The 17547-nt window shown below is 35.3% G+C and overlaps 1 protein-coding gene across 1 annotated transcript in view; it reads left to right on the top strand.

Moving 5' to 3' along the window:
• LOC137621825 (ell-associated factor Eaf) overlaps positions 1-17547 on the top strand; it is a 63568-nt gene that overhangs the window by 29870 nt on the left and 16151 nt on the right. The window contains exons 3-7 of the mRNA XM_068352332.1: positions 2675-2852; positions 3840-3941; positions 8333-8414; positions 11369-11472; positions 13207-13373. Coding sequence (XP_068208433.1) covers positions 2675-2852; positions 3840-3941; positions 8333-8414; positions 11369-11472; positions 13207-13373 — 633 coding nt within the window. The remainder of the gene's footprint in view (positions 1-2674; positions 2853-3839; positions 3942-8332; positions 8415-11368; positions 11473-13206; positions 13374-17547) is intronic.

Raw genomic sequence — 17547 nt, 5'->3', positions numbered from 1 at the left:
GAGGTAACCCCACTCACCAGGGCATGACTACTCCCTCTACCACTACCTGAGAGACGGGGAGAGATCGAGCATGACAGAATATATATATATATATATATATATATATATATATATATATATATATATATATATATATATATATATATATATATTCATCCCCATCATCATCAGCCATTACAAGTTCACTGCATAACAAAGGCCTCAGACATGTCCTTACACTTGCGTCTGTTTATGGACTTTCTGTGCCAGTCTACGCCCGCAAACTTCCTTAGTTCATCGACCCATCGTCTTCTCTTCCTTCCACTGCTTCTTTTACAACCTCTACTGGTCCATTCTGTTATTCTTAAAGTCTATTTATTGTCTGTCAATCTCATAATATACACTGTCCATATATAGATATATATAATATATATAAACAAATATATATATACATATATATATAATATATACCCTATATATATATTATATATATATTATATATATATATATATATATATATATATATATATATATATATATACAGTATATATATATATATATATATATATATATATATATATATATATACATATGCGTGTGTGTGTGTGTGTGTGTGTGTATGTGTGTAAGCCGACAGGTTGCTCTCTATTGTATAAAATCTTGAAATATCTTTTCCCGAAACCTGTGTTCATTGAACAGGTTCATTGAAAAGAACTAGCACTCCATCAGTTCTATATATTTGTTTATTCCACATGAACAGTGACTTTACTATTCATCAAATTTTTACTGGATGGAATACATACATAAACACGTAACACCGACTTGAAACCCAACTTGCATTCGTCTTCACAGAACACTAACAGGGACTTTTCCTCTTATAACAGACACTACATTCCAGTCAGTGATCTCACCATATTCCTCTTTCCTGACAGCGCCTAGCTAACAGAAAAATTTCCTCTCTTAACAGACACCATATTCTACTCAATGATCTCCCCATAGACTCCTCCTCTTCTTTCCTGACAGCCCCTATCTAACAGAAACATTTCCTCCCAGAACAGACACCACATTCCAGTCAGTGATCTCACGATAGACTCCTCCTCTTCTTTTCTGACTACCCCTAACTAACAGAAACATTTTCTCTCATCACAGACACCATGTTCCAGTCAGTCATCTCACCATAGACTCCTCCTCCTCTTTTCTGACAGCCCCTAACTAACAGAAACATTTCCTCTCATCACAGACACCATGTTCCAGTCAGTCATCTCACCATAGACTCCTCCTCTTCTTTCCTGACAGCCCCTAGATAACAGAAACATTTCCTCCCAGAACAGACACCACATTCCAGTCAGTGATCTCACCATAGACTCCTCCTCTTCTTTTCTGACTACCCCTAGCTAACAGAAACATTTCCTCTCATCACAGACACCATGTTCCAGTCAGTCATCTCACCATAGACTCCTCCTCCTCTTTTCTGACAGCCCCTAACTAACAGAAACATTTCCTCTCATCACAGACACCATGTTCCAGTCAGTCATCTCAACATAGACTCCTCCTCTTCTTTCCTGACAGCCCCTAGATAACAGAAACATTTCCTCCCAGAACAGACACCACATTCCAGTCAGTGATCTCACCATAGACTCCTCCTCTTCTTTTCTGACTACCCCTAACTAACAGAAACATTTCCTCTCAGAACAGACACCATGTTCCAGTCAGTCATCTCACCATAGACTCCTCCTCCTCTTTTCTGACAGCCCCTAACTAACAGAAACATTTCCTCTCATCACAGACACCATGTTCCAGTCAGTCATCTCACCATAGACTCCTCCTCTTCTTTCCTGACAGCCCCTAGATAACAGAAACATTTCCTCCCAGAACAGACACCACATTCCAGTCAGTGATCTCACCATAGACTCCTCCTCTTCTTTTCTGACTACCCCTAGCTAACAGAAACATTTCCTCTCATCACAGACACCATGTTCCAGTCAGTCATCTCACCATAGACTCCTCCTCCTCTTTTCTGACAGCCCCTAACTAACAGAAACATTTCCTCTCATCACAGACACCATGTTCCAGTCAGTCATCTCACCATAGACTCCTCCTCCTCTTTTCTGACAGCCCCTAACTAACAGAAACATTTCCTCTCATCACAGACACCATGTTCCAGTCAGTCATCTCAACATAGACTCCTCCTCCTCTTTTCTGACAGCCCCTAACTAACAGAAACATTTCTTCTCATCACAGACACCATGTTCCAGTCAGTCATCTCACCATAGACTCCTCCTCCTCTTTTCTGACAGCCCCTAACTAACAGAAACATTTCCTCTCATAACAGACACCACATTGCAGTCTCTGATCTCACTACAGATTCGTCCTCTTCTTTCCTGACAGTCCCTAACCAACAGAATCATTTCCTTTCATATAAAACACCACATTCCAGTCAGTGATCTCACCATAGACTACTCCTCTTCTTTCCTGACAGTCCCTAACCAACAGAATCATTTCCTTTCATATAAAACACCACATTCCAGTCAGTGATCTCACCATAGACTACTCCTCTTCTTTCCTGACAGACCCTATCTAACAGAATCATTTCCTTTCATAAAAGACACCAAATTCCAGTCAGTCATCTCACCATAGACTCCTCTTCTTTCTTGACAGCTAAAGAGTAAAAGGAACGTTTCCTCTCAATAAACAGCACATTCTTAACAGTGATCTCACCGTAGACTCTTCCTCTTCTTTCGCAGCCCCTAAATGCAAGAGGTTTCAGTTCGAGTGCCACAGCGGGGAGTGCATAGCCATCTACAATGCCTGCGATGGCATCCCTCAGTGCCAAGACCAGAGTGACGAGGATTCTGCATTGGGGTGTCCTGCAGGTAGGTACTATCTCTGCTGCACCTTTTTATTCCGTAAAGTTTCCTTATCTTATTATCGATTTGTCTTTTTATCACAGTTTCTTTTAGAGTTCTTATTCGGGCCTCTTATGACATTCTTATCAATGTTTTCTTTATAACCTTATCAGTGTCTCGTTTGTCGTTATGATCAGACTTCATTTCCTTATCAATGTCCATTTCATCATTTTGTGAGACTTTTTTATCTTCTTATCAATGTCTATAATAATTTTTATCAGACTTTCTCATCTTATTAATTTCTATTTTATAAGTCTTAACTGTCTTTTTTATCATTCTTATCAATGTATCTTTAATATTTATATCTTATCAATGTCTTTAACAGCCTCATCCTTCTCATTTATAAATTCTTACCAATGTCTTTCATTAATTTTCATCAATTGCGTTTTCCATTTATCTTTATCTTGTAAAATTGCATCAGCTACAATTTCTAGTCCCTTGGCGGTCCTGTCTTTAAGTCACCTTATCTTTCTCGACATTTTACGAGACATTTTATCGTGTTATCAATGTCTCTAACAATTTTTATCAGACTTTTACATCTTATCAATTTCTATTCTATATGTCTTACCTGTATTTTCTATCACTCTTATATATGTAATTTTTTTATCAAATTCTTATCAGTTACGTTTTCCATTTATCTTTATCAAGTAAAATTGCATCAGCTACAATTTCTAAAGTCCCTCGGCGTTCCTGTCTTAAAGTCGCCTTACCAAACCCTCTCTTACCTCATCTTTCTCTATTTCCTTTTCCACTGCAAGTCTCTGTTTCATAAAAACACCGGATGCTTCCTTGATCAATACACAATAGTAATTCCACCAAAACAAAGTGAATCTTATCAACAATGGATTCAACAGGTTTGTCGCACTGGAGTTTATTTTCTTTTAGAGCAATGGCTGAACGGACGCCCCAAGTAAGTTTGTCGCCTCTAAGCATTAATCTATTCCATCTCGCTAGCATCTACCGAGGGCGCCGCCCCTGTGAGGGGCACCGGAAGTGCCTCTGGTCCTAGTACGGCTTGGGAGAATCCACATCCCCCTCCGAGAGAGAACACTTACGGTACGTAAATAAAACATGTTGCTTTTATTACCCTGTAATATTTACCCATTTATAAAACAAGGTCCAAGTGGCTAAGCGCTGGGGCCGAGGAGGCCGATTAGTGACTTCGTAGTTGGATTACGAAATGTTAGAAGAAGTTGGAGAGCAAGATGGAGGAAAAGAAGTGAAGGTGGAGGTTGACTGTTGATTCATTCTTCTATTTATCTATCTGTCTATCACGAAATATTATGGAGTGAAACTTCTAATTTATTCGTCTCATAATTACAGAGAAAGCTCATGAGTAGCACGTTATTACCCATTACAAACATATGTAGGTAGAGGTATACAGTTAAATGAGTGGATGTAAGAAAATTAATAATAATAATAATAATAATAATAACAACAATAATAATAACGAATCACTTAAGAAAATTAAAGGAATTGGTGTTATTCTCGTAAACTTAAAAGAGGGAAAATAAAACTTACGAGGAATATAGAAAGGAAATAAAGATAAAAGTAAATGTGTCTGGTTTCGGTTCCACTTTCATCAAAATATAGCTTCACCTGAACGTCAGCCGGGCAAGCCTAGCTACCTACTGTAGTGCCCAACCACAGCAGTGGCCTCCCCAGTAAAACAGCTTAAATTTACGGTTCCGGGCGTTGAGCGATCTGCTGCCATGAGAATGCTAGGCGAACAAATAACCACTGTATTAGCCAGGAGACTTATAGTTTGGTGTGAAGAAAAGGGCAATTTTAGGTAAACAAAGCAATTTAATTGTAAACAATGTAATTTCAAGGAAAACAAGTCAATTTTAGAGTAAACAAAGCTATTTAAAGAAAACATAAGATTCAAGGAGGCTAGTCAACTAGCCAGGAGGCTAGTCAACTAGCCAGGAGGCTAGTCAACTTGCCAGGAGGCTAATCAACTAGCCAAGAGGCTAGTTAACTAGCCTGGAGGCTAATCAACTAGCCAAGAGGCTAGTTAACTAGCCTGGAGGCTAATCAACTAGCCAGGAGGCTAGTCAACTTGCCAGGAGGCTAATCAACTAGCCAAGAGGCTAGTTAACTAGCCTGGAGGCTAATCAACTAGCCAGGAGGCTAGTCAACTATCCAGGAGGCTAGTTAACTAGCCAAGAGGCTAGTCAACCAGCCAAGAGGCTAGTTAACTAGCCAGGAGGGTAATCAACTAGCCAAAAGGTTAGTTAACTAGCCTGGAGGCTAATCAACTACCCAGGAGGCTAGTCAACTACCCAGGAGGCTAGTTAACTAGCCAAGATGCTAGTTTCACTTCCGAAATGCTCTTTTAACCTAACAAATAGGAATTTCGTTGAAAAAGAAAAAAAGAACTGCTTGCAAATCAGTTACAAACACCAATATCCGGATATACGGTCACAGTACTCTAGATTCTAGAAGCCACTGGATGTGGAAGAGATTTGCTGAAGCAGTGAGCGGAGGAGGAGGAGCGCTGCAGTCGGACCGAGTTAAATGGCGCATGCGGAATTCGCGTTGCGCAAACGAGCGCAGCCAAGCGCAAAGAGACAACGACGGATGTCGCTTTAAGTCGTGGCAACATTACGAAAGGACTTTGTTAATGTAGTTTACTAAGATTATTGCTTGAATATTGTTGTAAAATGGCATTTTACTTTTTTTTTTATTACATAATAGTTTGTGGTAATGCCAGCTTCTATTACGCTAATAATCTTAAGTATGCTGTAGTAACACTGTATTTTAACCATTTTTATTTTAGTATTACATAATAGTTCATAGTAATACCAGCTTATATTTCACTAATAATCTCAAGTATGCTATAGAAACACTGTATTTTAACCATTTTTATTTTAATATTACATAATAGTTCATGGTAATATCAGCCTTTATTATGTTGATCATCTTAAGTATGCCATAGTAACATTGAATTAATAAAAGAAAAAGAAATGACCTCTGACAATATCATTTGAAAATTATTTTATTCGACAACACTCAACCATGATGTGTACATTGCTTTGTAGAGAAAGATTTAATTTCCATATCTAAAGTTTACACAGGAAACAAAAAATCTCATTTTCTGGAAACTTATTTATTTTTCTTTCTTTTTTTTTCTTTTTTTAGTAAAAAACACAATATACTTCATGGTTTTATCATTCCTTTATCAATAGGATGGAATTTGATCTGATAAATTCTTACTTTCATAAAGTTAAAAAGTACAAAAATGATCTCAAATCTATATACTAAACTTTGACATCACAACGGTATTCTTGGATCTTTTGCGAAGAATATTGAAAGTTAAATGGCAGGATAGAATTAGAAATGAAACTATAAGAGAAATTAGGCCTACTCGAGCGCCATATGTGGATGATATCATGATGAGGCGTAGATGAAGATGGTTTGGGTATGCTCTTCGCACTCCCCAAGAGAGATTAGTTTACCAAAATTTCAACTGAACTCCACAAGGCATTAGAAGAGTTGGAAGACCCAAGCCTACATGGCTGAAGACTATAAAGCGTGAAGTAGATGCTGAATAGAGAAGTGTTGAAATAGAAGCTCAAGATAGAGACGACTGGCGAAATCTAGCCGAGGCCCTTTGCGTCAATAGTCGTAGGAAGAGGAGATGATGATGATGTTAGCTAATTATTTTGGAGACTACGGCGATGCTGTGGTTTCAAGAAACGAGATGGCCTTAATTTTGAGCAAAGGGAGTCACTGGTGCGAAAAAAAATAAGTAATTTTATGCGGTTGGGAGGAGAAAGACAAATCGTGTCCTTCATATCCCTGAGAATGTCCTGCACGCCATGCCGAAAGTTACGTGGACCAGAAACAACCAGATAAGAATAATAATAATAATAAATAATAATAATAATAATAATAAAAAAATAAACCATCTTGTGAAACTGTCCAGAATGTTGCATGGATGCATGATTAACCATATCCTCACCCCCTCCCCCTTTAGAAAATAATATTTCTTTTAGAGAAAACAGAAAATTATAACAATACTGAAGATCCATCCCAGAGCAGATTCATCTCCCACCATATATATATATATATATATATATATATATATATATATATATATATATATATATACTGCATATATACATATATATACTATATATATGCACACATATATATATATACTATATATATATATATATATATATATATATATATATAGTATATATATATATATATGTGTGCATATATATAGTATATATATGTATATATGCAGTATATATATATATATATATATATATATATATATATATGTATATATACATATATATATATGTATATATATATATATATATATATGTATATATATACTATATATATGCACACACATATATATACTATATATATATATATATATATATATATATATATATATATATATACAGATATATATATATATTTATACAGTATATATATATATATATATATATATATATATATATATATATATATAAGGCCAAAAGTAGATTAGCGCTCAAAATCTGTAATTAAAATTGCCCAAAGCTGATTCATACCAAATTAAAAAATAGAATAAACCATCTCAAACCAGATTAAACCTCCCAAAATATAATAAAATAGGCGCAAAGGAGATTAGACTTCAAAAATTATACAAAGGAAAAACTCAAAGTAGATTAGCCATAAAAATCATTTTAAAAGGGCGCAAAGCAGATTAGACCTCAAAAATAATTTAAAAAGGCCCAGAGCAGATTACTCCTTAGAAAATCATTTTAAAAAGTCCCAAAGCAGATTAGACTTCAAAAATAATTTTAAAAAGGCCAAAAGCAGATTAGACCTCAAAAAATCATTTTAAAAAGGCGCGAAGCAGATTAGTCCTGAAAAAATAATTTAAAAAGGCCCGAAGCAGATTAGTCCTCAAAAAATAATTTTAAAAAGGCCCGAAGCAGATTAGACCTCAAAAAATAATTTTAAAAAAGCCCGAAGCAGATTAGTTCTCAAAATTTTTTTTTAAAAAGGCCCAAAGCAGATTAGACCTCAAAAAATAATTTTAAAAAGGCCCAAAGCAGATTAGACCTCAAAAAATAATTTTTAAAAGGCCCAAAGCAGATTAGACCTCAAAAAATAATTTTAAAAAGGCCCAAAGCAGATTAGACCTCAAAAAATAATTTTAAAAAGGCCCAAAGCAAATTAGACCTTAAAAAATAATTTCAAAAAAGCCCAAAGCAGATTAGACCTCAAAAAAATAATTTCAAAAAGGCCCATAGCAGGTTATCCCTCAAAAAATTGAATCAAAAAGTCCCAAAGCTAATCAACCACTCGCCCCTCAAAAAAATCATTTTTGCCAAATCAAACGATAAACATACTTAAAAAGCATTCCATCCAACCCCCCCCCCTCCCCCCCCCCCCCACAATAAGGTATGCTACTAATTTCGGTTTCTTTTCCGCAGGTCCCGGATACGAGAGAGTGATTTTCAACCACAAATCCAGCCCTTTAGAGAATTACAATCATTATCCACCGTCTGGAGCAGGGTAAGAATTTCCTTATTTGTATACACGTGTATATATATATATATATATATATATATATATATATATATATATATATATATATATATATATACATATGTATTCATATAAACAATATATATTTTCCTTCCGTAATATCTGGAAATGCTTTGTCCTTGTCGTCCCAGATTCCTGGACCAGGGTTCGATTCCTCGGCCGGCCAGAAGCTATTGTTTTCGAGTTGATTTCCCCTTGGGTCTCTGATCCCGAGGTATAAGAGAGACTCCAGATATTAAGGGAGTAAAATATAAATGGCTTATTTGAATATGAAAAACAAGTCTACATGTGCAATATTGATCATATATATATATATATATAAATATATATATATATAAATTGATCATATATATATATATATATATATATTTACATACATATATATATGTATATATATATTTATATATATTTATATATATATGTATATATATATATATTTTATATATATATAAATATACATATGTTTACATATATATAAATACATATATATGTTTATATATATATATATATATATATATATATATACATGTATATATATAAATATATAAATATATATATATAAATATATATATACATACATATATATATATATATATATGTTTATATATACGTATATATATATGTTGATATATATATTTATTTATATATTTATATATGTATATATATATATATATATATATATATATGTATGTATGTATATATATGTATATATATATATATATATATATATATATATATATAGAGAGAGAGAGAGAGAGAGAGAGAGAGAGAGAGAGAGAGAGAGAGAGAGAGAGAGAGAGAGAGAGAGAGACCCTACCACTGGTAAATAAGGTAAAAGAAATCGAGTAGGAGAAATAGGGTAAAATAAGTTGAAAAAGGAAGTACGCTAAAATGAATAAGCTGAAATAAGGTGAGAAAAGAAACTACGCAAAATAAAGAAGGTAAAATATTACTAAAATAAGGAATTATAGTCAAAGAAATAAGGAAATGGGATAAAAATCGGGTAAAAAAAAATAAGGTATAATAGGGAAAAAAGGTAAATAATTACTAAAATGAGGAATTACAGTAAAATAAATAAGGAATATAAAAAAATAACACTTTACAATATATCCTCAGCCCAACACGAGACACTTATAACTAAATAATGAATTAAAGTAAAAGAAATAAGGAAATAAAATAAAAAAATAAGACACTGTAACACGCGATACTTAAATATTACTAAAATAAATTAGGCAAAGAAATAAGGAAATAAGATAAAAAAATAAGACTACAGTACATCATCACCGCATACACGCGAAACTTAAATATATGCACACTTAAAAAAAAAAAAAATAAATAAAAGAGAAAAAAAACAAACAGAGGTTTCGGCGTAAAAAAAAAAAAAAAACCGAGGTTTTGGAGTAAACAAAAAACCCGAAGTTTCGGCGTAAAAAAAAACCGAGGTTTCGGCGTAAAAAAAAACAAGGTTTCGGCGTAAACAAAAAAACCCGGGGTTTTGGCGTAAAAAGAAAATAAAACCCGAGGTTTCGGCGTAAAAAAAAAATCCCAAGGTTTTGGCGTAAAAAAACCAAGGTTTCGGCATAAAAAAAAACTAAAGTTTCGGCGTAAAAAAAAAACCCGAGGTTTCGGCTTAAGAAAATAAATAAAACCCGAGGTTTCGGCGTAAAAGAAAACCCGACGTTTCGGTGTAAAAGAAAAATAAAACCCGAGGTTTCGGCGTAAAAGAAAACCCGACGTTTCGGTGTAAAAGAAAAATAAAACCCGAGGTTTCGGCGTAAAAGAAAACCCGACGTTTCGGTGTAAATAAAAATAAAAATAAAATAAAAAAAATAAAAACGAGGTTTCGCGTCAGCCAGCGTGACGAGACGACAAAACACATCCGATTGCATCTAGATTGTACCACTCGCTGTCTTGCCAACGCTTACGCAATTCAACTTTCTTTGATCATAATTAGTTCGTCATTTTCACGGGCTTGCCTTCTTTAATTAGTTTCTTATGAAAGGAGAGATTGTGTAGTGCTGTGACGAACTATTTGTACAGATGGAGAGTTTGGAAGTTAGATTTTCATAAGTAGAAATTGGTGTCTGAAAGTGACTGACTGATATTCTCCTAAATGAATAATTTGATGCAGAATGAACTCCCGGGTTGCGATTTGAATTTTATTTCAAATACAGACATGGTAAAAATTTATATATATATATATATATATATATATAATATACATATATATGTATATATATATATTTATATATGGGTATGTAAATAAATAATATATATTTTATGTATATATGTATACAGCCTATATAAACGTGTAAATATATATATATATATATATATATATATATATATATATATATATATATATATATATATATATATAATGTATATATATTTATATATATATATATATATATATATATATATATATATATATATATATACAATGTATATATATTTATATATATATGTATATATACATATATATACTGTATATATATATATATATATATATATATATATATATATATATATATATATATATATATATATGCACACACACACATATATATATATATATATATATATATATATATATATATATACATATATATATATATATATATATATATATTATATATATATAGTTGAGATACCTGAACGTGGTGAAAGGGTTTGCGTATCGACATGATCAGCAAAGCTGTACTAGTCAGCGCCACCCATACAAGCTTTGTTGTTGTGATAAGTCGAAAATCTCCCGCCATCACCAATCCGCAGTGGCCACGGTGGTGATGAAACTGGCCAAACCTCAGGCATGAATAAAGACAATAATAATAATAAAAAAAGAAAAAAATAATAAAAATAATAACAACAACAACAACAATAACAATAACAATAATAATAAATCCAAGACATCATTTCAGACCAGCCGAAGAGCCAGCAAGCTACGGCAGTAGAGGGAGACCACAAGGCTTCTATGACTACAACCAGCAACGCCCGTCTTGGCCAGGCCAGAGATACAGTATCGGTAAGATTATAGATTTTAGATTATGGGATTATTAACGTGAAACGCCATCTACTCTACTACATGAATTTAAATCTTCTTTCCCACAGTTATCCCTACGCTAAGGGGTCGGTTGCATGATGCACTGACTCCAATGTCTTTCACCCAACTTCTTCTCTCCATGTCATCTTTCATAAGATGTTCCAGAAAATGACTAAGTGGCTATACAGTAGAATTTAAGAATATGGGATTAATAAAGTAAAACGCCATCTACTATACTATCTCCAAAATCAAACTATTATTCTTTATAATAAATTTTTTTTTCTAATGAGGCGCATTAGCACTGACTAGCAGCGGTGCCCTTTTTAGCTCGGAAAGGTTTTTTTTAATGAGGCGCATTTGCACTAACTCGCAGCGGTGACCTTTTTAGCTCGGAAAGGTTTCCTGCTATCTGATTGGTTAGAATTATCTTGTCCAACCAATCAGCGATCAGGAAACTTTTCCGAGCTAAATGGGCACCACCCCTGCGAGTCAGTGCAAATCTGCCTCACTAAAAAGAATTGACTATAGTCTTGGGTAGTGCCATAGCCACTGTATCATGGTCTTCCACTGTCTTGGGTTAGAGTTCTCGTGCTTGAGGGTACACTCGGGCACACTATTCTATCCTATTTCTCTTCCTCTTGTTTCGTTAAAGTTTTCATAGTTTATATAGGAGATATTTTTTAAATGTTACTGGTCTTTAAGTATTCTATTTTTCCTTGCTTCCTTTCCTCACTGGGCTATTTTCCCTGTTGGAGCCCCTGGGCTCATAACATTCTCCTTTTCCAACTAGAGTTGTAGCTTAGCAATTAATAATAATAATAATAATAACTGTTATCTCTACGTTAAGGGGTCGGTTGCCTGATGTAATGACTCCAATGCCTTCCACCAAACCTCTTCTCTCCATATCATCTTTCACCTTATCTCGCCATCTAATTCTCTGCCTCCCTCTTGATCTCCCCCCACCAACCTAGCCCCCCCCCCCTCCCCCCCAAAAAATAGGTTCCTCAAAAAATCTCCTCACCCCCTCTAAACCATCTATCCTCAATTCTATATCAATTTCAATAATTGCAAATTGACTGAACATCTTAGGTCAAATCATTGCGATTCGCGTAGGTGTGATCAACAAGAAATTGCCAGTTGCCAAGCATAAATGCATCTTGCTTTTTGGTTAGTTAGCCTAATTTAGTCTATTGAATAGGCCTACTCTCTATTTACATTGATAATTCACATACAAACGTAGGTAATTCTATATTATAAACACTATGGTTATTTATGCCATCACCCATTCCATAATGAATAGATACTGATGAATTCCCAACTGTAAAAAAAAAAAAAAAAAAAAAAAAAAAAAAAAAAAAAAAAAAAAAAAACTAATGAATGTCGAACTGTTTCAGGTTAAAAAGGTCATGAGGAATTTCCAATTGTTTCAGACAAAGAAAAAGTCCTGATGAATTTCCAACTGATTCAGACATAAAATGTCCTGATGAATTTCCAACTGTTTCACATATAAAATGTCCCGATGAATTTCCAACTATTTCAGACAAAAAAAAAAAATAAAAAAAATAAAAAAAAATAAACTTCTGATAATTGTCCAACTATTTTAGGCATAAAAAGTACTGATGAATGTTCAACTGTTTCAGGCAAAATAAGTCCTTGATGATTGTCCAACTGTTTCAGTCAAAAAATAAAGTACTGATGAATGTCCAACTTTTTCAGGCGAGGGCGGCAGTGGCAGAGGCATGGGGGGCGAGTACATAGGGGCGGAGCCACACCATTCCTTCCATTACCCAGACTACGGGCAGCCACAGCAATTACCACAGCCTATGCAGCAACCACAGCAACAACCACAGCTACAGCAACAGCCGCCACCGCAGATGAGCAATGTATGGGTCCGTTTCAGTGCCTCGCCTGAAAGAGTTCAATCTAACAGTCGACTGGCAACGCCAAGGCTATCCCACCTAGCACGTAGTACTTTCACGTATCAAGTAGTTTTTTTTTTCTCTCCGGGAGTATGATCGAGAAACGAGATACAATTAGTGATATAAGTCTTAGAAAATCAGTTTTCCAACTCATCGTCCACATTAGGATCCCTCGATTTCATTGCTCTAAAGAATCTATTACTATCTTTAATAAGATCTTCATAATACTATCTTGCTCTTTTTATACTATTTCTCACTTTGATTTTTCTAACGACTAAAACCCTTGATTCTTCGAGAAACCATTTTTAATTTCCCAAATCTACTCAATATATTGATTTACATATATATTTTTTTTTTCAAGAACACTGTAACTTTAGCTTCTCTGAAGGCTTCAACTGCGAATTTCGTTTCGTTTTCTTCTGAGCTCCAACAATTCATTAAATCTAACAAAAAATTCTCTGAAATTTTTGAGCTATTGGTGAATTTCAAACAAAACCTCCGATTTTTTTTTTGCTATTTTCTCTTATTTCCTGACCAATCATAATTAGACTAGAGGGTTTTCCAATAAAAGCATTGCAAAAAGCAGATTGGTCTGCTCTTCCTAATCTTATACAGTTTTGCTTACTTTCTAATGACTGTCGGGGGTAACTGTGTGATGGTATCTGCCCACGTGTGGGCTAAGGGTTAACTGTTTAGGGGGTTTATTGTTAGAGAATCTGTTAGACGGGTTGAATTCAAAATACATTACATCATTGCATGAGTAGAACACTGCATTCGGTAATACTTAAGATACAATAAATCTATGTGAAACGTGCTGTATGATTGCTTGTTTCTCCTATATTAAGAATTAAAATCTGTTGTCTGTACCATTGAAAACTATAAAAGTTATTATGTTCTAGAGAATAACTGTTCACGTTCAAATAATACTGCAAACATCCAGTTAATAAATTTTTCTACTCACTTAGGACGTGATTAATTCTGAAAACTTGCAATTCAAAGAAATCTCTGCAGATGTCTCTTTTCACATTGTGGATCAAATCTAGAAGAGAAGTTCTAACAATTCACGAAATAGACATGTGTTGAAACTTGACTTGCTATAACCTTGATTCAAGAGGCTGTGCTATGAAGCATTGGTCTCCCATACTCAATTAACTCATATTAGCAAGCAATCGTCAAAGACGTTTGCTATTATTTTCGTTGTCTGCGAGCAGTCTAGTCCAGCCGCCGGTAGTATATTATTTGTTGTCTGTGACCAATCTAGACCAGGTGCTGACAGCGTATTTTCGTTGTCTGCGACTAGTCTAGTCCAGTAGCCGGTAGCATATTATTTGTTTTCTGTGACCAATCTAGGCCAGGTGCCGACAGTGTATTTTCGTTGTCTGCGACTAGTATAGTCCAGTTGCCGGAAGCATATTATTTGTTGTCTGTGACCAATCTAGACCAGGTGCCGACAGAGTATTTTCGTTGTCTGCGACTAGTCTAGTCCAGTCGCCGGTAGCATATTATTTGTTGTCTGTGACCAATCTAGGCCAGGTGCCGACGGCGTATTTTCGTTGTCTGCGACTAGTATAGTCCAGTTGCCGGAAGCATATTATTTGTTGTCTGTGACCAATCTAGACCAGGTGCCGACAGAGTATTTTCGTTGTCTGCGACTAGTCTAGTCCAGTCGCCGGTAGCATATTATTTGTTGTCTGTGACCAATCTAGACCAGGTGCTGACAGCGTATTTTCGTTGTCTGCGACTAGTCTAGTCCAGTAGCCGGTAGCATATTATTTGTTTTCTGTGACCAATCTAGGCCAGGTGCCGACAGTGTATTTTCGTTGTCTGCGACTAGTATAGTCCAGTTGCCGGAAGCATATTATTTGTTGTCTGTGACCAATCTAGACCAGGTGCCGACAGAGTATTTTCGTTGTCTGCGACTAGTCTAGTCCAGTTGCCGGAAGCATATTATTTGTTGTCTGTGACCAATCTAGGCCAGGTGCCGACGGCGTATTTTCGTTGTCTGCGACTAGTCTAGTCCAGTCGCCGGTAGCATATTATTTGTTGTCTGTGACCAATCTAGGCCAGGTGCCGACGGCGTATTTTCGTTGTCTGCGACTAGTCTAGTCCAGTCGCCGGTAGCATATTATTTGTTGTCTGTGACCAATCTAGACCAGGTGATGACAGCGTATTTTCATTGTCTGCGACTAGTCTAGTCCAGTCACCGGTAGCATACTATTTGTTGTCTGCGACCAATTTAGACCAGGTGCCGACAGCGTATTTTCGTTGTCTGCGACTAGTCTGGTCCAGTCACTGGTAGCATACTATTTGTTGTCTGCGACCAATTTAGACCAGGTGCCGACAGCGTATTTTCGTTGTCTGCGACTAGTCTAGTCCAGTCACCGGTAGCATATTATTTGTTGTCTGCGACCAATCTAGACCAGGTGCCGACAGCGTATTTTCGTTGTCTGCGACTAGTCTAGTACAGTCACCGGCAGCGTATTTTCCTTGTTTGTGACCAATCTAGACCAGTCACAAACAGTGTATTTTTGTTGTCTGCAAACAGTCTAGTCCAGTAGCATTCAGCATATTTTCGTTGTCTGTGGCCAGTCTAGTCTAGTCGCCGACAGCTTATTTTCCCTTTTTGCGACCAGTCTAGACCAGTTGCCGACAGCATATTTTTATTGTCTGCGACCAGTCGCTGACAGCGTAGAAGATATTCAGAGAATAAGAATTTCCTCAGTGGCAGTGGACACGCTGATATTTTTTGCGGATAAAGAAAATGGCAGCAGCATTTTATCATGTCAATCGTCGACTATGGGTTAATTTAAAAAAAAAATTGCAAGTCACCACCAGGTTGTTTAAAAAGTAGCACATGAGATCACAAGCATGACACCCTTCTTCACCTAACTGCAGCTAGTCACTATATACTAAGTACTTAACTAATTTAACTGAAATTTCACAGTGCAGCTACGAGGTTTCCCCACATTTACTCTTAAACGCTGAATGGTCTCTCTGGGCCCAGCGATGGGCTTACGGTATAGATTTCCTCCTTCCATTCCAGGCTGGAAAAAATTTCAGATTTTTCAAGACTAAATTGCCTCATCCTTTTAAATGGAGATTTTTTTTGCAACTTTAAATACCCCTCATTAAATGGAGAATTTGTTTTCAAGATTTTAAATCACCAACCCTCTTAGATGGAGAATTTGCTTTTTCAGCTTCATATCCCTTCCTTAAATGGATAATTTTTTCAAGACTTTAAATCCCCCACCTTTTTAAATGGAGAATTTTTTCAAGACTTTAAATCCCCCACCCTCTTAAATGGATAATTTTTTCAAGACTTTAAATCCCCCACCCTCTTAAATGGAAAATGTTTTCAAGACTTTAAATCCCCCACCCTCTTAAATGGATTCTTTTTTAAACTATATATCCGCCTACTTGAATGAAGAACTTTTTCAAGATTTTAAATCTCCCACCCCCTTAAATGAAGAATTTTCTAAGACTTCAAATCCCCCATCCTCTTAAATGGAATTTTTTTTCAACTATATATCCCCCTAGTTAAATGGAGAATTTTTTCAAGATTTTAAATCTCCCACCCCCTTAAATGAAGATTTTTTTAAGACTTCAAATCCCCCACCCTCTTAGATAGAGAATTTTTCCAACATTATATTCCCCTCATTGAATACAGAATTTTTGTTTTAAGACTTCAAATTTCCCAAATGTATTTTTTTCAAGACTTCAAATCCCCTACGCCTTAAACATATTTTTTTCAAGACTTCAAATCCCCCGCGCCTAAAATATATTTTTTTCAAGACTTAAAATCCCCCACGCCTTAAATATATTGTTTTCAAGACTTCAAATCCCCCACGCCTTAAATATATTCTTTTCAAGACTTCAAATCCCCCACGCCTTAAATGTATTTTTTTCAAGACTTCAAATCCCCCACGCCTTAAATGTATTTTTCTCAAGACTTCAAATCCCCCACGCCTTAAATGTATTTCTTTCAAGACTTCAAATCCCCCACGCCTTAAATGTATTTTTCTCAAGACTTCAAATCCCCCACGCCTTAAATGTATTTCTTTCAAGACTTCAAATCCCCCACGCCTTAAATGTATTTTTCTCAAGACTTCAAATCCCCCACGCCTTAAATGTATTTCTT

This window comes from Palaemon carinicauda, chromosome 28 (assembly GCF_036898095.1).
Source record: "Palaemon carinicauda isolate YSFRI2023 chromosome 28, ASM3689809v2, whole genome shotgun sequence".
Taxonomy (NCBI): Eukaryota; Metazoa; Arthropoda; class Malacostraca; order Decapoda; family Palaemonidae; genus Palaemon; species Palaemon carinicauda.
The sequence above is the reverse complement of the archived record's forward strand: the minus strand, read 5'-3'. Positions and strand labels throughout refer to the sequence as shown.